Source organism: Coregonus clupeaformis, chromosome 11, assembly GCF_020615455.1.
Source record: "Coregonus clupeaformis isolate EN_2021a chromosome 11, ASM2061545v1, whole genome shotgun sequence".
Lineage (NCBI taxonomy): Eukaryota > Metazoa > Chordata > Actinopteri > Salmoniformes > Salmonidae > Coregonus > Coregonus clupeaformis.
The window spans coordinates 37,194,663-37,216,166 of record NC_059202.1 but is presented as its reverse complement, the minus strand read 5'-3'; the positions used below and the strand labels follow the sequence as shown (position 1 = coordinate 37,216,166).

General features: G+C 44.8%; 2 protein-coding genes across 2 annotated transcripts; one reads left to right on the top strand and one right to left on the bottom strand.

Moving 5' to 3' along the window:
* The first annotated feature begins 498 nt into the window (after positions 1 to 498).
* On the top strand, positions 499 to 4,430 carry LOC123491988 (NACHT domain- and WD repeat-containing protein 1-like). Its single transcript, XM_045223592.1, is given in 10 exon segments — positions 499 to 606; positions 842 to 1,190; positions 1,455 to 1,647; positions 1,692 to 2,816; positions 3,230 to 3,298; positions 3,566 to 3,663; positions 3,666 to 3,685; positions 3,870 to 4,013; positions 4,160 to 4,165; positions 4,422 to 4,430. Coding segments are annotated over 10 exon segments (2,121 nt in total).
* Positions 4,431 to 16,176: 11,746 nt separating this feature from the next.
* On the bottom strand, positions 16,177 to 21,216 carry zgc:113223 (uncharacterized protein LOC541424 homolog). The gene is made up of 8 exons (XM_041890999.1): positions 21,076 to 21,216; positions 20,686 to 20,743; positions 20,415 to 20,539; positions 20,118 to 20,192; positions 19,839 to 19,934; positions 19,438 to 19,566; positions 18,757 to 18,918; positions 16,177 to 16,576 (listed from the first exon to the last, which is right to left on the bottom strand). Exons 1-8 carry the CDS (start codon positions 21,142 to 21,144, stop codon positions 16,421 to 16,423), a joined length of 870 nt encoding a protein of 289 aa, XP_041746933.1. The 5' UTR covers positions 21,145 to 21,216; the 3' UTR covers positions 16,177 to 16,420.
* Positions 21,217 to 21,504: the final 288 nt, after the last annotated feature.

Here is a 21,504-nt window from a genome sequence, read left to right as displayed (position 1 = left end):
CTTCTCTAGTACCTGTACATAATTCTCAGATCAGACACTGATTAGTACTGCTGAGCAATAAGAAACTAGCAGAAAAAACTGAGCAAGGGAACACAGGGAAGTGAGGGCATAAATACACAGGTGAACAGGTAGACACAGGTGACACCAATAGGATCATGATTAGTCCAGGCTGTGAGTGAGGAGGTGCCTAAGGTTGTCGGAGGAGGACACCTAGTGGATCGCTCCGGAACTGCGACCCCCTCCTGTAACAGTGAGAGGAATGCCTTATTGGACAAAGCCTATCCTGAACTTCAAGCATTTTGTCAGAGTCTGGGCTTAGTGTTTGAGGTGAGTAGCAGTACATTATGGGCCGCAATCAGACATAAAACATGTCATAGAGTTCTCATTTCAAATCATTATTAGAAAATCATTATTGGGAATTAGAAGTTCATGATTAGGAAGTGTTTGGGGAAGTGTTTAGTATTGACTTAAAGTTCCTTGTCACCAAAGGTTGTGGATATGAGATGGGGCCTCCGGGATGCCATCGCTGTGGACCACATGACCACAGAACTGTGTCTTCAGGAAATACAGGCTTGCAAGAGAGTGTCTGTGGGACCAAGTTTCATTGTAGGTTTACTGTGTAGATGTGCTGTTTCTCTAGCACAGGAGTCCAACTCCAGACTGGAGAGCTACTGAGTTATACACCTAGTAGCTTTCCAGGACCGGTGTTTGAGAACCCTGCGCAAATGTTCATTCGCTCTTCTTTTCCTTGAATGAAGTGGATCTTGAAATCTATAATCCCAACAGTATTTTATGTGTAGTTTTGATTTAATTTGATTCAATTTGTCCCCTGGCTCTCAAGGCTCTGCTAGGGAACCGGTATGGCCACCGCCCTATCCCCCATGTCTTCTGTGGAAAACAATTTGAGGTGCTGCTGTCCAAGCAACCACAGGACCAGGTGGGGCTTCTTCATCAATGGTTCAGGAAAGACAACAATGCAGTCCTGCCTGTCTACGTACTTCAGGCAATCACAACTCTGTTGCCCCACTACAATGACCTTCGGCCTGACAGTGGGCGGCTGCAGGAAGACAATGTCATTTCCTGGCGCTACACAGAGGCTCGACTATTGCAGCTCCTACGCACTGTGGCCGAGCAGGCTGAGGAAGACGGGGATATCACTGCTGAACAAAAACACCAGTTCTTCAAATCTGGTCAGAGCTTAGCAATATCTTGGATCAGTCATGTTAGAATAGGAGCGAGTTAAAAACCAGTCGTTTTGTTTGCCTTGTGGTGTGTAGACAAGTGTTGCTAGATCAAGGTGTGTTCTCATGGTGGCTTTCTAGTTACATTTCCACTTAAACTACAATGAATTCACAATGACTTGGTAGCTTATTTGCTTATTAGCTGTAACTTATTGTAGAAAATCCACATTTGTAGAATCGATCAATCCATTTTCTGGTGTTCTCCCTCCATAGTGACGGAGCATGAGATCGAAGAGGGTCTGCGAACACCGAATGGGGACGAGAGCGAGCCCTCCGCCATCCTCTTTGTGCGGGTGTTGCCCCACCTGCACAAGAAGGACAGCCCTAAGCAGCTGGCCCAGAACATGGATGTGACGGCTGATGGCCTGCTGGATACCGAGGCCCAGGACTTCTTCTCAGGCCTCAAGTCTCCTCGCCGGGCATCTTCAACCTGCACTGTGTGGAGCTGAGCAAGGGAGCCATCGAGCCCAGCCGCAAGGAGCACGCACAGTACCTGGAGAGCCTCTGCGAGCAGCTTGTGTCCCAGACCAAGGCCCGCATCTCCAGGAGGGTGGATGCTGCTTCCCCAGTGGCTGGTGCAGTGAGGATGAAGGGGACAGGAGGAGATGCAGGGCAGGGGAGGGGCAGGGGGATGGGGAGGTGGGAGGTGGGAGGGGAAGGGGAAGAAGACCGTGGCTGGCTGCTCCAGGAGCTGAGCCACCACATGGCTCTGAGGGCCAGGAAGAGTTTGGCTGTGTTCCGCGGCCCTGAGGGGCTCCTGGGGAAGATCTGCCTGGCCATGTGGGAGCACACCAACGTCCGCCACGCGCCCCTGGTGGTGCAGGTGCTTCCGGGCGTGGGTAAGACGGCGCTGCTCTGCAAGCTGGCTCAGGAGGTGCGTGGCCTCCTGGATCCCAGGGCCGTGTTGGTGTTAAGGTTTCTGGGGACGTCGGCCGAGAGCTCCGACGTGGACCGCGTCCTCCGGAGCGTCTGTTTCCAGATCTGCGCTGCGTTCAGTTTGCTGCCGCTCCCCCCGCTAACAGCACACGTGCACGAGGACCTGGTGAGGTTCTTCCATGGCCTTCTAGCTGAGGTGTCGGAGCGAGGACACACACTTCTTATCATACTAGACGCCCTCGACCAACTTTCGTACGCCACCCACAGTCAGAAACTCCACTGGCTTCCCAAAGACATCCCCTGCAATGTCCATTTGGTGGTGTCCACCACGGATACAGGCTCTTCGGTTTTGGCTAAACTTCGGTGAATGGGCAAGGTGCCAGGAGATTTATTTGAGGTAGAACCCCTATCATGCGACCAGGGTAAAGAGATCATGGACGTCTACATGAGGGAAGCGCAACGAAGCCTGACTCCAGAACAGTGTGAAGTGGCAATGCATAGCTTTCAGCTGAGTGGGAATCCTCTGCATCTGAAGCTAGTGCTGGACATGGCCAGGCGACGGGAGTCCTATACCTTCGTGACTGGCCTGTCGCTGAGCAGCAGTGCACAGGAAATTATGTCACACATGCTCCAGGCCCTGGAGGAGAGGCACAGGAAGAAACTGGTTGGTGGTGCCTTGGGATACATCGTTTCAGCTAGGTGAGGAGTTTGTACACACACACACACATGCACACCCACACACCTGGTGCATTAACCAACGATACAACATTGATAGTCCAATCAATAGACGATTGGAATATAAAGCCAGAGTCATACTTTGATCTACAGACAATCTATATCACAAATTCCCTGATCGAAAGTTGCCTTATTTCCCCCCTCGTCACAGGATCATAAATCGGGGTTATAGAAATGGTAATCCATCCTTATATTTATAATAATTTATTTTCCAAATTATTATTACTCATTCTGTTCTCCAGGGGTAATATATCAGAGGTGGAGCTGTGTGATATCTTGTCCCTTGATGACAATGTTCTGACTGAGGTCTAGCAGTACTGGCTCCCCCCCAACCTCTCCCACATACGACTCCCCAATCTACTGTGGGCGTTTCTCAGGCACAACTTGGGAGAACCCCTCATGGAGGGACAGGCCAATGGCATCATGGTGCTCGACTTCCACCGCAGGTAAAGATCCTCAACATATATCTCAGCTAAATTCTGGTCTAGGGGCTTGTGTCCTCTGGACTAAAAAGCAGTGTCAATGGTCTTACTGCATTTTTTTACCTTCCCATTCCTGTACAGTGTTTGTATAATTTGATATAGTAATATGAGTGTTGAGGACAATACATCTGAAATCTATATCTGAATCCAAATGGTTTCGCCAGCCCACTGTGTTAACTATTTGTTGTGTGCGTGGGTATGCAGGCTGTTGACTGAAACAGTGTGAGAAAGGCACCTGAGGTCAGAGCAGCGGGCTGAGAGACACAGGGTCCTGGCTGAGTACTTCCTGGGTAGCTGGTGCCAAGGCCGATTCAAACCTATCCTTCTACCACAATGGATGCTGACCGCAAGGTAATAGAATGATGGGATTTCAGTTCAGTTCGACCAATTGTCTCACGCCACCCACAGCCAGAAACTCACAGTAAATAAGGACTGAAACTAGCATGAAGCTAACCGGACGTGTTTCCATAGTGAAAATGTTCCCATGGGATATTTGTGTCGTGTTGAATCATTAATGTACACCTGTCTCTTCAAGGTGCCCCCTCAGCCCCTGTGGTTCGCTAAAGGAGTGGCTAATGTCAAGAAGCTGCAGGAGCTGCCTTACCACCTCCTCAACGCAGGCCTCTGGGACGAGCTGCACCAAGAGGTCATTGGTAAGGCCAAAGGTCACATGCAGCAAGTGAGGGCAAGAGTAAATGGTGGAAGAGCCAATACTGGCAGACAGGCCTGTCAGATTTGAATTCTGTCATTGTTGATGTCCTTACTGTGTATGATGATGTCATGTTATGAAATCTACTTTTAAGCTGTGACTCTTTCGCCCCACAGGCGGAAGTGAGTGGCTGTACTGTAAGTCTGACCTGTGGGGTGGCCAGTGTCATTGAAGACCTGACCCTCTGCATCGAACTCATGGACAGTCCCGAAACCCAACTGATCCGAGACACTTTCATTCATTCTCCTCAAGTCCACCCTGGACTTCCTAGATGGACAGATGGGTCAGTCTCTATTTGGTCAGGGGGGTGGTATCTTAGTCAAGTGTCACATGTTAAATAAACGCATGTTCTGATGGGTTTAAACTGTCCTGTTTCAGATAAAGTAGATCACTATTTCACATATTTACAAGCCATGCTGTAAAGTAGATTATTTGGTTATTGATGGATATGAGTCCCTCATACATCCCTCTATGGCTTGGAACCAGAAACACTGACATTATACTTAGGATGGATGGATGGATGGGCTGGATGGATGGATGGATGGATGGGCTGGATGGATGATATCAGGAGAGCCTGCTCTTCACGCTGTTTCACCAACTATCTCACTCCATTCTAATACTAAGTTTCCTTTCCAAAGACCCCTCCCTTTTCTACACAGAGGTCTTGGCCAGGCTCCACTCTTTCGCTGAGATGTATTCTTCACTGATAGGACAACTCTGCTCCCACTGTCACGACTGGCTCTTGTGCTTTACTGACCCCATCCTCGTCCCAAAGTGCACCTTCCCCCAGTCTCCAGGAGGAGCGCTAAAGACGACGCTTGCTGGTTTCCAGAAAGGTTGGTACACAGTAGTGTAGGATTCACCTATTTAATGCAATTGAGCCCAGCAGTGTAGGATGAAGTAGCCACACTGATCCAAGTTTAGTCTGTATTTCACCTCTCCAGTCGTTAAGGTTAGGATTTGGGATGGGTAAGGTGATCCTACATTTGTGCTTAAGGACAACTTCTTGTCTGTCTGAAGGGGTCACAGCTCTGGATGTTTGCCCAGAGAGAGGGCTCCTGCTGGCAGGCTCAGAGGAAGGGAAGGTGATCGCCTGGGACCTCAGTGATCTAGAGGTCATCCAAACCCTAGTGGGACACACAGGTGAGGGCAAGTGTGTGTGTGTGTGTGTGTGTGTGTGTGTGTGTGTGTGTGTGTGTGTGTGTGTGTGTGTGTGTGTGTGTGTGTGTGTGTTTCTTAGGAAAGGTATTTGATTGTGTAATCATCTCCTTGCCAGAATCGCTGTCATGCAAATCCAAATTCTGCTAATTCTTTCTGTGTGTGTGTGTGTGTGTGTGTGTGTGTGTGTGTTCGTGTGTGTGTGTGTGTGTGTGTGTGTGTGTGTGTGCATGCATTTCTTAGGAAAGGTATTTGATTGTGTAATAATCTCCTTGCCAGAATCGCTGTCATGCAAATCCAAATTCTGCTAATTATTTCTGTGTGTCTCTGTGTGTGTGTGTCTCTCTGTCTCTGTCTCTCTGTCTCTCTGTCTCTCTGTCTCTGTCTCTCTGTGTCTCTGTGTGTGTGTGTGTGTGTGTGTCTCTGTGTGTGTGTGTGTGTGTCTCTGTGTGTTTCTGTGTGTGTGTGTGTCTCTGTGTGTGTGTGTGTGTCTCTGTGTGTGTGTGTGTGTGTGTCTCTGTGTGTGTGTGTGTCTCTCTGTGTGTGTGTGTCTCTGTGTGTGTGTCTCTCTGTGTGTGTGTCTCTCTGTGTGTGTATCTCTCTCTGTGTGTGTGTCTCTCTCTGTGTGTGTGTCTTCTCTCTCTGTGTGTGTGTCTTTCTCTCTGTGTGTGTGTGTCTCTCTCTCTCTCTGTGTGTGTGTGTGTGTGTCTCTCTCTCTGTGTGTGTGTGTCTTTCTGTGTGTGTGTGTCTCTGTGTGTCAATCAATCAATCAATTTTATTTTATATAGCCCTTCGTACATCAGCTAATATCTCGAAGTGCTGTACAGAAACCCAGCCTAAAACCCCAAACAGCTAGTAATGCAGGTGTAGAAGCACGGTGGCTAGGAAAAACACCCTAGAAAGGCCAAAACCTAGGAAGAAACCTAGAGAGGAACCAGGCTATGAGGGGTGGCCAGTCCTCTTCTGGCTGTGCCGGGTGGAGATTATAACAGAACCATGCCAAGATGTTCAAAAATGTTCATAAGTGACAAGCATGGTCAAATAATAATCAGGAATAAATCTCAGTTGGCTTTTCATAGCCGATCATTAAGAGTTGAAAACAGCAGGTCTGGGACAGGTAGGGGTTCCATAACCGCAGGCAGAACAGTTGAAACTGGAATAGTGTCTCTCTCTGTGTGTGTGTCTTTGTGTGTGTGTCTCTCTGTCTCTGTGTGTGTCTACTTGTTTGTGCTCTACAGCTAACGTGCTATCAGTGAGAGTGATTGACAGCGGTGATCACTGTCTCTCATTGGCTGCTGACGGGACTCTGAGGAGGTGGAGCCTGTTGAGTGGCAGGCAGCTGTACCGTACCCAGGAGGCGCTGTCTATTAGCCGCTCGCCTTCCACCGCACACATCCTACAGAGGGCGCTCGTCTTCACCCACTCTGGAGGCCAAGTATGACATGGATGTGAAGGGGTTAATTGTCTTATATCAAATAAAAAAAATGCAATGATGAAGTTTCCTTCAAATGCACCTTTGCAATCATTCTGTTTCTAGCTTTTTTGATAAGTACAGTAGGGACTCCTCAAATTATTTAATCTGCCATTTAACCAAAGTAACACTTCTGTTTTACCTGCAGGTGAAAGTATGGCATCTTAACACAGCAGACCTACTCTTCCAAGTCAAAGATACCGGTATCTCCATTATTCTTGGAATATTGATCAGAATGGTCCTCCCTCTCAGACTGAGGATTTTTCCCACCCATCCGTCGAGGCCAAGACAGCGCAGACCCGTTTGGAAAACTCTTCACATAGGTTGACCCTCACCGATACCCTTACACTGCAAAAACATGGCTGACTACTTATAGCATCCAAGGAGGGCTTTCTCTATCAGGTACAGATTACTGAAACATGTCCAAGTGTATTTATTCCTCGTGTTATTATTTTTCTATTATTTCTCTCTACATTGTAAGTAAGCATTCCACTGTTGTCTAAACCTGTTATTGACGATGCATATGACAAATACAATTTGATTTGATTTGAGGATTCAATGTGCTATAGATAGACTGTATTTCTGATGTTATGGCGTAAATGGTTTCTCACCGTATTCTGTTTATCCATCTGTCGTTTCTAGGTTTCCAGCACTGTACAGGGCAGACAGTCACAGTGGTCTCTGAGACAGACCGTAACAGAGCTTCCAGTCCCTGCCACCTTCCTCTCCGCTTCAGATGATGAAAGGATACTTTTGGCAGGTAGCAGTACTACAGTTCAGGTGGACCTTAGTGGGAACCGCAGGACTGGCGTTGACACTGTGTCTCCTACCTCTGTGTCTCCATGGTTCACTGGATTGGAGCAGAATTTACCTTTTTATTCGCATATGGGCCACATATAGCCTGGTCTCAGATCAGTTTGTGCTATCTCGCCAACTCTATAGGAACTGGCAAGTCATTATAAACAGATCTGGGACCAGGCTAGGCCACATATACTGAATGTGTTAACTGTAAATCTCCTTGGATAAAAGTGTCTGGAAGATGACTCTATTATATCATATTCATATCATTACAGGCTGTGAGAGGACGCTGGTCCTCTTCCATAGAGAGTCGGATTATGTCCAGATCTTCCTGGTTCTGCACCATGAGGACACAGTGTTGTGTGCCTGTGTGTCCAGCGACAGCAGATTGGTCGTCTCGGGCTCTGAGGACCAGAAGATACGGGTCAGCATTGGTTCCCACGGGGGGCCAGTATGAAAAATGTATGCACTCACTAACTGTAAGTCGCTCTGGATAAGAGCGTCTGCTAAATGACAAAAAATAAAAAATAAAAATTCAATGTATAGGTTCCCATCAAAATCATGCTTGTTTCTAGACTGTAATGTTGTTATTGTATAGATGGCAAGTCACATACTGGACTTACTCAAATAACTCACTTGTTCCCAATAATTAACTCTGAACAAACTGGTCCCAGATCAGTTTAACATGGTCCCAGATCTGTTTGCGGTGTCTTGCCAACTCCTATGACCATTGGCATTGCTACAACTTTGATGGAACATCCTTAGATAATATCCTACGTTTCTAAATTGTGCTCCAAATATATATTATAGTAGACAACAGGGGTCCATGTAGTCCAGCTAGCCTTCCAAGATCTACAGTAGCATTGACAGATTTGAAATCACTATGCTATCCACATTGATCTAGCCTGGTCCCAGATCTGTATGTGCGGTCTTGCTTACTTTGCCAAGATAGGACAAACAGATCTGGGACCAGGCTAACAATGATCCGCTCTGCTTTTCACAGGTGTGGTCTATGACCACTGGAAACCTCCTTGACTCCTTCCTTGGCATGGATGCCCCCGTCACCACTCTGGCTCTGTATGAGGGCATTGTCGTCTCAGCCTCCTCCCCAGCCTACAAACTGAAGCTGTGGCAGCTGCCCTCGCCCAATGACCCCCACCAGCAGAGACCCAAAGGCTGAATCCCAGCCGGGTGCCCTCAGGTCGCCCTCACTAAAGATGGCTTCTGATAGGCTAATTGACATCATTTGAGTCAATTGGAGGTGTACCTGTGGATGTACACTGCTCAAAAAAATAAAGGGAACACTAAAATAACACATCCTAGATCTGAATGAATGAAATAATCTTATTAAATACTTTTTTCTTTACATAGTTGAATGTACTGACAACAAAATCACACAAAAATTATCAATGGAAATCAAATGTATCAACCCATGGAGGTCTGGATTTGGAGTCACCCTCAAAATTAAAGTGGAAAACCACACTACAGGCTGATCCAACTTTGATGTAATGTCCTTAAAACAAGTCAAAATGAGGCTCAGTAGTGTGTGTGGCCTCCACGTGCCTGTATGACCTCCCTACAACGCCTGGGCATGCTCCTGATGAGGTGGCGGATGGTCTCCTAAGGGATCTCCTCCCAGACCTGGACTAAAGCATCCGCCAACTCCTGGACAGTCTGTGGTGCAACGTGGCGTTGGTGGATGGAGCGAGACATGATGTCCCAGATGTGCTCAATTGGATTCAGGTCTGTGGAACGGGCGGGCCAGTCCATAGCATCAATGCCTTCCTCTTGCAGGAACTGCTGACACACTCCAGCCACATGAGGTCTAGCATTGTCTTGCATTAGGAGGAACCCAGGGCCAACCGCACCAGCATATGGTCTCACAAGGGGTCTGAGGATCTCATCTCGGTACCTAATGGCAGTCAGGCTACCTCTGGCGAGCACATGGAGGGCTGTGTGGCCCCCCAAAGAAATGCCACCCCACACCATGACTGACCCACCGCCAAACCGGTCATGCTGGAGGATGTTGCAGGCAGCAGAATGTTCTCCACGGCGTCTCCAGACTCTGTCACGTCTGTCACATGTGCTCAGTGTGAACCTGCTTTCATCTGTGAAGAGCACAGGGCGCCAGTGGCGAATTTGCCAATCTTGGTGTTCTCTGGCAAATGCCAAACGTCCTGCACGGTGTTGGGCTGTAAGCACAACCTCCACCTGTGGACGTCGGGCCCTCATACCACCCTCATGGAGTCTGTTTCTGACCGTTTGAGCAGACACATGCACATTTGTGGCCTGCTGGAGGTCATTTTGCAGGGCTCTGGCAGTGCTCCTCCTGCTCCTCCTTGCACAAAGGCGGAGGTAGCGGTCCTGCTGCTGGGTTGTTGCCCTCCTACGGCCTCCCCCACGTCTCCTGATGTACTGGCCTGTCTCCTGGTAGCGCCTCCATGCTCTGGACACTACGCTGACAGACACAGTAAACCTTCTTGCCACAGCTCGCATTAATGTGCCATCCTGGATGAGCTGCACTACCTGAGCCACTTGTGTGGGTTGTAGACTCCGTCTCATGCTACCACTAGAGTGAAAGCACCGCCAGCATTCAAAAGTGACCAAAACATCAGCCAGGAAGCATAGGAACTGAGAAGTGGTCTGTGGTCACCACCTGCAGAACCAGTCCTTTATTGGGGGTGTCTTGCTAATTGCCTATAATTTCCACCTGTTGTCTATTCCATTTGCACAACAGCATGTGACATTTATTGTCAATCAGTGTTGCTTCCTAAGTGGACAGTTTGATTTCACAGAAGTGTGATTGACTTGGAGTTACATTGTGTTGTTTAAGTGTTCCCTTTAATTTTTTGAGCAGTGTATATCAAGGCCTACCTTCAAACTCAGTGCCTCTTTGCTTGACATCATGGGAAAATCAAAATAAATCAGCCAAGAAAAAAATTGTAGACCTCCACAAGTCTGGTTCATCCTTGGAAGGAATTTCCAAACGCCTGAAGGTACCACGTTCATCTGTACAAACAATAGTACGCAAGTATAAACACCATGGGACCACGCAGCCGTCATACCGCTCAGATGCACGTACTTTGGTGCAAAAAGTGCGAATCAATCCCAGAACAACAGCAAAGGACCTTGTGAAGATGCTGGAGGAAACCGGTACAAAAGTATCTATATTCACAGTAAAACGAGTCCTATATCGACTTAACCTGAAAAGCCGCTCAGCAAGGAAGAAGCCACTGCTCCAAAACCGCTATAAAAAAGCCAGACTACGGTTTGCAACTGCACATGGGGACAAAGATCGTACTTTTTGGAGAAATGTCCTCTGGTCTGATGAAACAAAAATAGAACTGTATGGCCATAATGACCATCGTTATGTTTGGAGGAAAAAGGGGGTGGCTTGCAAGCCGAAGAACACCATCCCAACCGTGAAGCACGGGGGTGGCAGCATCATGCTGTGGGGTTGCTTTGCTGCAGGAGGGACTGCTGCACTTCACAAAATAGATGGCATCATGAGGAAGGAAAATTAGGTGGATATATTGAAGCAACATCTCAAGACATCAGTCAGAAAGTTAAAGCTTGGTCGCAAATGGGTCTTCCAAATGGACAATGACCCCAAGCATACTTCCAAAGTTGTGGCAAAATGACTTAAGGACAACAAAGTCAAGGTATTGGAGTGGCCATCACAAAGCCATGACCTCAAGCCTATAGAACATTTGTGGGCAGAACTGAAAAAGCGTGTGCGAGCAAGGAGGCCTACAAACCTGACTCAGTTACACCAGCTCTGTCAGGAGGAATGGGCCAAATCTCACCCAACTTATTGTGGGAAGCTTGTGGAAGGCTACCTGAAACGTTTGACCCAAGTTAACCAATTTAAAGGCAATGCTACCAAATACTAATTTAGTGTATGTAAACTTCTGACCCATTGGGAATGTGATGAAAGAAATAAAAGCTGAAATAAATCATTCTCTATACTATTATTCTGACATTTCACATTCTTAAAATAAAGTGGTGACCGAAGACAGGGCATTTTTACTAGGATTAAATGTCTGGAATTGTGAAAAACTGAGTTTAAATGTATTTGGCTAAGGTGTGTGTAAACTTCCAACTTCAACTGTATTTATACACTGAGTGTACAAAACATTAAGAACACCTTCCTTCTTTAACCTGTCTCCTCCCCTTCATCTACACGGATTTAAGTGGATTTAACAGGTGACATCAATAAGGGATCATAGCGTTCACCTGGATTCACCTGGTCAATCTATGTCATGGGAATAGCAGGTGTTCTTAATGTTTTGTACACTCAGTGTATACAGTGCCTCCGGATAGTATTCAGACCCCTTGACTTTTTCCACATTTTGTTAGGTTACAGCCTTATTCTAAAATTGATTAAATAAATAAACATCCTCATCAATGTACACACAATAAAAAACGGAAATATCACATTTACATAAGTATTCAGACCCTTTACTCAGTACTTTGTTGAAGCACCTTGGGCAGCCTTGAGTCTTCTTGGGTATGACGCTACAAGCTTGGCACACCTGTATTTGGGGAGTTTCTCCCATTTTTCTCTTCAGATCCTTTCAAGCTCTGTCAGGTTGGATGGGGAGTGTTGCTGCACAGCTATTTTCAGGTCTCTCTAGAGATGTTCGATCAGGTTCAAGTCCGGCCTCTGGCTGGGCCACTCAAGGATATTCAAACTTGTCCCAATGCTACTCCTGTGTTGTCTTGGCTGTTTGCTTAGGGTCGTTGTCCTGTTGGAAGGTGAACCTTCGCCCCAGTCTGAGGTCCTGAGTGCTCTGGAGCAGGTTTTCATCAAGGATCCCTCTGTACTTTGCTCCATTAATCTTTGCCTCGATCCTGACTAGTCTTGTTGTGAAAAATAACCACTATACTTTATTACAAATAAGGTCTTACAGAGTGTTTGTGGGATCAATAATGACTTTATTATAATGTCAACATAGTCAGGCCAACCTGCAGATTTGCCCCGTCTCTCTCTCCCTCGTTTCCTTTCTTCCACCCTAGGTTCAAATCCCTCCCTCCTTAGTTTCCCGCTCTTTATCACTCCACACCCACTTCCTTTGTCCCTGAGGACGGCTGAACTATTACTCCAACCAATCACTAACTCCCCTGTCTTGCACACACACTCATGTTTAGTCTCAATATGACAAGGCCCTAAATTCTTGACACACACCCCACCCCAATCAAGAAGATACCAAGGAGACCAAGGTCTAGCCCAAACTCCATTCAACCCTGGTGCCGCTCTCTTCACAATGTTTGAAGAGAGAGACAAAAGGCAGCCATGGATTTAAGTAAGAGCAAGCACTTTGACCCTAGGGCAGTTTTCCTTTCTACTCCCCCACACACACAGTGAAATGCCCCAATAAAATTCCTAGCCCAGTAACAAACAATTCTAACTCAATGTTCGTGATTAACCCAGTTCTATCTTCTAATTTATTAAAGAATATACATCAGTCTCCCAGTCCCTGCCGCTGAAAAACACCCCCACAGCATGATGCTGCCACCACCATGCTTCACCGTAGGGATGGTGCCAGGTTTCCTCCAGATGTGACGCTTGGCATTCAGGCCAAAGAGTTGAATCTTGGTTTCTTCAGACCAGATAATCTTGTTTCTCATGGTCTGAGTCTTTAGGTGCCTTTTGGCAAACTCCAAGCGGGCCGTCATGTGCCTTTTACTGAGGAGTGGCTTCTGTCTGGCAACTCAACTATAAAGGCCAGATTGGTGGAGTGCTGCAGAGATGGTTGTTCTTCTGTAAGGTTCTCCCATCTCCACAGAGGAACTCTAAAGCTTTGTCAGAGTGACCATCGGGTTCTTGGTCACCTCCCTGACCAAGGCCCTTCTCCCCCAATTGCTCAGTTTGGCCGGGTGGCCAGCTCTTGAAAGAGTCTTGGTGGTTCCAAACTTCTTCAATTTCTGAATGATGGAGGCCACTGTGTTCTTGGGAACCTTCAATGCTGCAGACATTTTTTGGTACCCTTCCCCAGATCTGTGCCTTGACACAATCCTGTCTCGGAGCTCTACGGACAATTCCTTCGACCTCATAGCTTTGTTTTTGCTCTGACATGAACTGTCAACTGTGGGACCTTATATAGACAGGTGTGTGCCTTTCCAAATCATGTCCAATCAATTGAATGTACCACAGGTGGACTCCAATCAAGTTGTAGAAACATCTCAAGGATGATCAATGGAAACAGGATGCACCTGAGCTCAATTTCGAGTCTCATAGCAAAGGGTCTGAATATTTATGTAAATAAGGTATTTCTGTTTTTTAAAATATCTAAAAACCTGTTTTCACTTTGTCATTATTGGGTATTGTGTGTAGATTGATGAGGATGTTTATTTATTTAATCAATTTTAGAATAAGGCTGTAACGTAACAAAATGTGGAAGAAGTCAAGAGGTCTGAATACCTTCCGAAGGCACTGTAGGTGTATATTGAACCTAAATGAGCTAACAGGCCTTTAATCGGTGTTCACATACAGAATAATGCCTTGTATTTAACAATGGATCCTTTAAAGATAATCTACATCCTGTTTGTCTCAGGCTCTTCCACTGACACCATGGCCATCTCAGCCGAGGTGTGCTGCCTGGAGCTGGCCCAGCACAAAAGACTCCTCTTCTGCGGCCTCAAGACGGGCACGGTCCTCATCTACCCCCTGGCTTTCCCCCAGGAGACCCTCTGCATCCCTCCTCCTGAGACCTTACCCATCAGCGGCCAGGAAAAGTGCATTGCGGTGGCATATGAGGACTCGGTGTGTCTGTTCGAGATCACAGCCCGGGACAGTTTTCCCTGCGTTGAGGGGCCCTTCGAAAGGTTCCCCCTCTCCCTGCTACACTCGCCCGTCTCCTCCATGGCCTTGCTCCGAGACTGTAGGCTGCTGTATAGGACGGCCTGCGGGGAGGTCTGTAGCATGATGGACTACATTACCCATAGTGCTCTGTAGGCCTACAACATATTTGGTTTTAACTTGGTAAAGATGTTACAGAAGCTAAAGTAATGGTGTCCCATCTCCTTTTTAAAACAAGGTAATTCTCTACGACTTCAAATCCACCTCAGCCACCACCCTGGAGGGCCACCGCAGCAGGGTCACCTGTGTGACGGACAGCAACTGGGGGACGCATGCCCTGGTGGGCTCGGAGGATTCCGTGCAGAGGCTGTGGGGGCTGACCCCCCTGGTGCTGGATCACACAATGGAGTACAAGGTCAGAGGTTAAAGCTCACCGGTCTATGTGTTTATCACCGTACTGTGGTTCTTTCTCTAGTCAGTGAGAATCTCAAATGACACCCGATATAATGAACTACTTGCACTACTGGGGTGTCATTCAGACACACATCCGATTTGTACTTTTTGAAATACAGGGCTCCATCTTTGAAGGTGTTCTCTGTGCACTTTCTCTGAGAGTGATAAGTACGTCTTCACTGGGTCCTAGGATAGAACCATTAAAGTCTGGGATGTTGCCAGTGGTACGTGCTCTCATCTACATTGCTTTATTTAAGTTTTAGGACAATTGTAGATTTTGTTTACTACTATTACGAAACAATGTTGTTCGCTACTATTTTCAAACCATAGATCAAACCTACATTATACACAAATTGGCAAATGCCAATAAATATGATAACCTTTCCGATACAAGTTGAATATCACACATATTCTGTATCCCTTTTATGTCCCAGGGAGTCTGTTATTCGTCCAGTACGTCTGTGCTCCTGTCACCAAAATGTTGACCTACAAGAATGGCTTCGTGGCCATCTCTCAGCTGGGCTACGTCATCAAGGAAGGATTTTTCTGTCCGGATAACGTTAGTCCGGAATACATCCCACTCTGGAACGTCAAGGCACAGTACAGGGTCACGTCGCGGGAGAAGAGTGCAGACAGCCCTCACACCGTCATCACAGAGATCCCAGAGTACAATCCTGCTCAGTTTAACTTCATGGGCCTGATGCTCAAGACCAAACCCTCTCATTCATGTCAACTGTTGTAAGGTAACTGACAGACCATAACAGACATACCGTGCCAGTTGTAAAGAGCTGGCATTATATAAAGCTCTATGGTGTGCTGTTAATGTATACAGTAAGTTGGGTTCAGTTTCCCACATTGAATGATATGAAAATAGGGGCTATGTATGTGTCAACTCAATTCGCTTGCTATAAATCATCTATAGACATTACTAACTATAAAACAATTATGTGAGATGTAGGGATTTGTATTAGCACGTTCAGAAAGTTTAAATCACGAGGCATTTAGAAATGACAAATATACAGATATAGAAAATGCTGTGGTTATGTGTAAAAGCATCAATATACAGAACATTTAAGGGCTAGCTGCTGTAACCTACAAAGCACAAATACAGATGTTGTCTCTTTAATTTGATCATTTGGTTATTGCAGAGATTTTTCCTGCACGGCAGGAAATGCAGATTGTAGTGTATTCAAGGTTTAAAAAGGCTTCTAAAGTTTGTCATTTTCACTTTAAAATGTCAGACTTGATTTATCCTAACTAAATATGTATCAACCCCTATCAACTCTTAAAATGTCCATTAATTATAATCCACATAATAATTCACATTTCCTGTTGCTACAGGATGATTTTCCTGCTGTGAGAAACTGTTCAAATTAAGATAGCACATCCGTATAGAAATAAAGGTTCTTATATTGATTAAATAATCTGAGACATTTCCTGTGGTTGGAAATTATATATTTAATAGTTAATGACTTTGCTTTCCAGCTTGCAATGAAAAACCCAGCGTTGATCAGAATCACAGTTTTAATAACACATACAAAAATCAAGGCAACGTCTATGTGCACAGTGGACCACACAGTGCTTTCTTGAACAACCTTTTGACATGAAAGTACATAGATTCACAGTGTGTACAGACTACTTCTGTTCAAAGTTGTTGCTCATGTACAACTCAAATGGACCAAGAGGAGGACCCTCTCATTCCTTATTGAAGTCCCAGGAAGCAGGGTACCAAACATTGCTGTCTAGTCTTTCTCTAGTCAAGGAAGGGTGTTTTCCAACATCTTGTTTTGTCCTCTGTTGAACCGTCTTTATGCGAGACACCTGGCAAGATGCCAAAGTAATCATACACAGCTGCAAGAAACAAAAACAAAAACTTGGTACATGATGAAATAAGTATGGCCTCTACAAACATGCCTACAATCACTCATATTTTTCTCAAGTCCTTTTCAAAGCACTGTGTTTCTGTTGATTTAGACATCCCTGTATTGTTGTTTCTATCTCTGTTACTTGTGTAGCTGTATGTGTTTGAACTGATACAGTACATCTTTAAATGGGATTTAAAAAATGACTGGACTAGTAATCTAATTGTGGATTAGTGGCCCCTTTTGCAGCTGATAATTCACTACAAATATACATTGTAAACATTATACAATGTACATTATACAATTATATACAGTACCAGTCAAAAGTTTAGATACACCTACTCATTCAAGGGTTTTTCTTTATTTTTTTACTATTTTTTACATTGTAGAATAACAGTGATGACATCAAAACTATGAAATAACACATATGGAATCATGTAGTAACCCAAAAAGTGTTAAACAAATCAAATATATTTTAGATTTTAGATTCTTCAAATAGCCACCCTTTGCCTTGATGACAGCTTTGCACACTCTTGGCATTCTCTCAACCAGCTTCACCTGGAATGCTTTTCCAACAATCTTGAAGGTGTTCCCACATGCTGAGCACTTGTTGGCTGCTTTTCCTTCACTCTGCGGTCCGACTCATCCCAACCCATCTCAATTTGGTTGAGGTCGGGGGATTGTGGAGGCCAAGTCATCTGATGCAGCACTCCATCACTCTCCTTCTTGGTAAAATAGCCCTTACACAGCCTGGAGGTGTGTTGGGTCATTGTCCTGTTGAAAAACAAATGATAGTCCCACTAAGCCCAAACCAGATGGGATGGTGTATCGCTGTAGAATGCTGTGGTTGCCATGCTGGTTAAGTGTGTCTTGAATTCTAAATAAATCACAGACAGTGTTACCAGCAAAGCGCCCCCACACCATAACACCTCCTCCATGCTTTACGGTGGGAACTAGATATGCAGAGATCATCCGTTCACCCACACCGCATCTCACAAAGACAGCGGTTTGAACCAAAAATCTCCAAGTTGGACTCCAGTCCCCTCTGAACAGTTGATGCTGATGTGTCTGTTACTTGAACTCTGTGAAGCATTTATTTGGGCTGCAATTTTTGAGGCTGGTAGCTCTAATGAACTTATCCTCTGCAGCAGAGGTAACTCTGGGTCTTCCATTCCTGTGGCGGTCCTCATGAGAGCCAGTTTCATCATAGCGCTTGATGGTTTTTGCAACTGCACTTGAAGATACAGTACGTTCAGAGTTCTTGAAATGTTCAGTATTGACCAACCTTCATGTCTTGAAGTAATGATGGACTGTTGTTTGCTTATTTGAGTTGTTCTTGCCATAATATGGACTTGGGTATTTTACCAAATAGGGCTATCTTCTGTATACCACCCCTACCTTGTCACAACACAACTGATTGGCTCAAATACATTAAGAAGGAAAGAAATTCCACAAATTAACTTTTAAGAAGGCACACCTGTTAATTGAAATGCATTCCAGGTGACTACCTCATGAAGCTGGTTGAGAGAATGCCAAGAGTGTGCAAAGCTGTCATCAAGGCAAAGGGTGGCTATTTGAAGAATCTCAAATATAAAATATATTTGTTGTTTAACACTTTTTGGGTTACTACATGATTCCAAATTTGTTATTTCATAGTTTTGATGTCTTCACTATTATTCTACAATGTAAAAAATAGTAAAAATAAAGAAAAACCCTTGATTGAGTAGGTGTGTCCAAACATTTGACTGGTAGTGTACATTGTATATTTGTTCTTATAAACTGGGTGTTATATCAGACAACTATACCACGGGTATGACAAAACATTTATTTTTACTGCTCTAATTACGTTGGTAACTAGTTTATAATAGCACTAAGGAACCTCAGGTGTTTGTGATATATGGCCAATATACCACGGCTAAGGGCTGTGTCCAGGCACCTCCTCGGGCCTTATTGCTTAAATGCCATCTTCTTACTGATTCTGCATACATTTTATTCCTAATGATTTTAAATTGATGTTTGTTGCCAGATAGATTTCCAGAGCAAGTAACAAATGTATTTAAATTGTGACTGCTGAACTGCACTACATTGGAAAGGGGTTTGTACTTGTCTGATCTGCACTTCTCAAGAATCACTATGTTTGGAATATCCTACTACTGAGCCATGTCTTACCTCTAGGCAGAGCAGACCCACAGTAATCCCCCCCACTAGGAAGAGGTTCTGTTTCCCCCACCACACAACCTTATCCAGGCAGCCGTTAGTGTACACAGTCCTCCCTGCTGAACTCTCCTCCATACTCTGGACCTCATAGCCACACATGGTGTTGAACACCGTCTGGGGGAATACAGTGGATATAACATTAGTAAGCATGAATGTTGGGACAGACACTGAAGTCCAGGAATGGCCAACGCTCCTCCTGGGGAGCTATTGGGTGTGCAGGCTTTTGTTCCGGCACTGTTCGAACACACCTGATTCTTCAGACACAACGCAAACTGGTTGATTATAGTGAATAAACTTGATTTAAACATTTTTTCCCAAGGTTTAGATTGAGTTGCTTCACTGCAGTTGCGTCATTCTATTCTAGGATAGTAGGTTGTGTTTCATTGCTCTTGCATGGATTCTGCTGACACAGGAAGTATTTCAGTCGAGTCAGCAGTCCGCTGTCCATTGTTCTGTCAGTATGCAGTGCATAGTGTTGTGGACTATTTCTTCTCGTTTCATAATCATAGCAAAGGTTGTTCCCAGAGGTCAATTATATACTGTAGTGCTTTATAAAGCAGAGTGAAGGAAACGCTAAAAAGTACATTATGAATTATGAATGTGTTGTTTTGACGTTATTTGTTAGTGTCTGACCTCATTGTGCAGTCGTAGGCAGCAGGAAAAAGGCACTCCGCAGGCTTCCAGACTGGGGTTCTCCGCAGAGCACTGGAAGTAGACGTTATCGGACCAGTCCTTATAGCTGTGAACACCGCAGCACTGGAACTGCAATCAGAACCGACAAGTGCATTAGTATCAATAAACCCCTGTACAGCATAGTGAACGGTGCTGTACTTAAATAGATAATGATAATGATGTTATAATCCAGTAATAATATTTTCATTTAGCAGATTATTTTATCCGAAGACACCAATACAATCTAATCTATAAAGAAATCAAACCCTCAATTTTAGTAATTATATTTCTAGGGCCGGCACCATGCTCCGTCCAATTGAGCCATCGGAACCACGTTGACTAAGATTATCAATGTAATTCACCTTTTTTTGAACGAAGTCAATAGCATTTTCCAAGTCCAAATCCTCCCGATAGCTAACAATAGCCTTTCTCATTAGCTTCTCCGTCCTCTCCAAAACCTGAAAGAACATCAGAAAGCATCTTCATGAGTCAATTATATCTAATTCAACAACAAGTACCTTCATTTGATTATGGTGTAAACTTATATTCTAAATGTTGGCATGCTGAGAATTGCATCCCGCTTGGCTATGCAGAGGATACAATTCTCAGCATAAAACTGACTTTCAGGGTTCTCACATTACCTTGTCAGTGAACAGGAATCCAAGCACTGCAGCTGTAATCTGTAGGAGAAGGATTACCACCAATATCCCTGAAAACTGGAAACAGAAGGGACATTTCAACCTTGTAGTAGGCCAGGACAGTTGCATGAATTACTCTCTGTAATCATTATAATGATAAACAATGTTTAGATAATGACATGTCTACTATTCACCACCATCTATCTATGGCTTTCCAATGTACTGTAATCAATATGTTATGTATGGCTAGCTCATCACAGTGATATTGTAAACTATTGTCTCAAGCAAGGAGCGACTCACTGTCTTCAGTAAGCAGGTTCCATTGCGCAATGCCCCGAAGCACCCAAAGAAGGTGATCATAAACATTAGGGCGCCAATGACGATCAGCAAGAGTGCTGGGTCAGTCATCAAAGTGTCCACAACATCTGTGGAAACGCCCCCCACACACACGCACGCACACACACAGTCTCATCAGCGGCATGTATCACACTAAACAGGCTATATGTGTCAGTTGTTGAGACTAGACAAGTACTTGCCATTGTATATGTGTGTTTATGACATTTAGACTGACCTTTCTCTTTGGCAAACTTGGCGTAGATTCCTACTGCTATAAGAACAGCACTTGCTACCTGGAGAAAGGAATGTTGAAATAATTGTCATATAGCATCCAGTTGGGTTTACAAACTTGTATTTTGTATTTTATAGTAGCCTATCATTTTGAATATTCTGTGTAGGCAGGCTGTCATTAACTTCAAGGAATAATCAATCACTGAACTTTAAAGTAAACACAGCAGGCTTTTTGTGATATAGTATCTGTTAATGACATACACTTCTATCAGCAGTCTTATCATTCTGATGAGAAAATAGATTAGCAGAGCATCATTGGTCAACATTAAAAGTAAAATATATATGGGCTACACAAGGCATGTCTCTGCTAACGATATCGGTTTTGTCAACTTACCCAGAAAATGTAACAGCAGACAAATAAAGTGTATTTAATGGTTATATATTTTTTTATTCCTTTCACCATTCTCCTTGTGTATTATGTAAGTTCTTGAGAAGTCGGGTGTGGTGGTTTGAAATATCCAGACTACAGCGAAGAGTTGTCTTCCCCTTTCCCCTCCTCTGCTTACACTCTCTAGATGTGTCTCAGCTTGCATAGGGACTCATTGCAACACTACAACATGCATTCTTTTACACCTGAGAGAGAACTTTGGCTACCTGGCGTTGACCCCAAATATGTTCCTAATGGTCAAGTTCACTTAAAGCTGGAATCCTTTAATTGAAACAATAACAAAGCGGTCAACACGCCTGTGTTTTGGTAAAAAGCTGTAACCACTCTCAAATTCATAGAGAGAGCTACACTACCAAATAGCAACTATTTGCCTTG

Excerpts from the sequence above, each read along its gene's own strand:
- zgc:113223 (XM_041890999.1), bottom strand. The coding sequence starts at position 21,144 with ATGGTGAAAGGAATAAAAAAATATATAACCATTAAATACACTTTATTT. Across the intron at positions 20,540-20,685 it reads CAAGTTTGCCAAAGAGAAAG|ATGTTGTGGACACTTTGATG; the intron begins GTCAGTCTAAAT and ends GCGTTTCCACAG. Across the intron at positions 19,567-19,838 it reads TTGACTTCGTTCAAAAAAAG|TTCCAGTGCTGCGGTGTTCA; the intron begins GTGAATTACATT and ends TTCTGATTGCAG.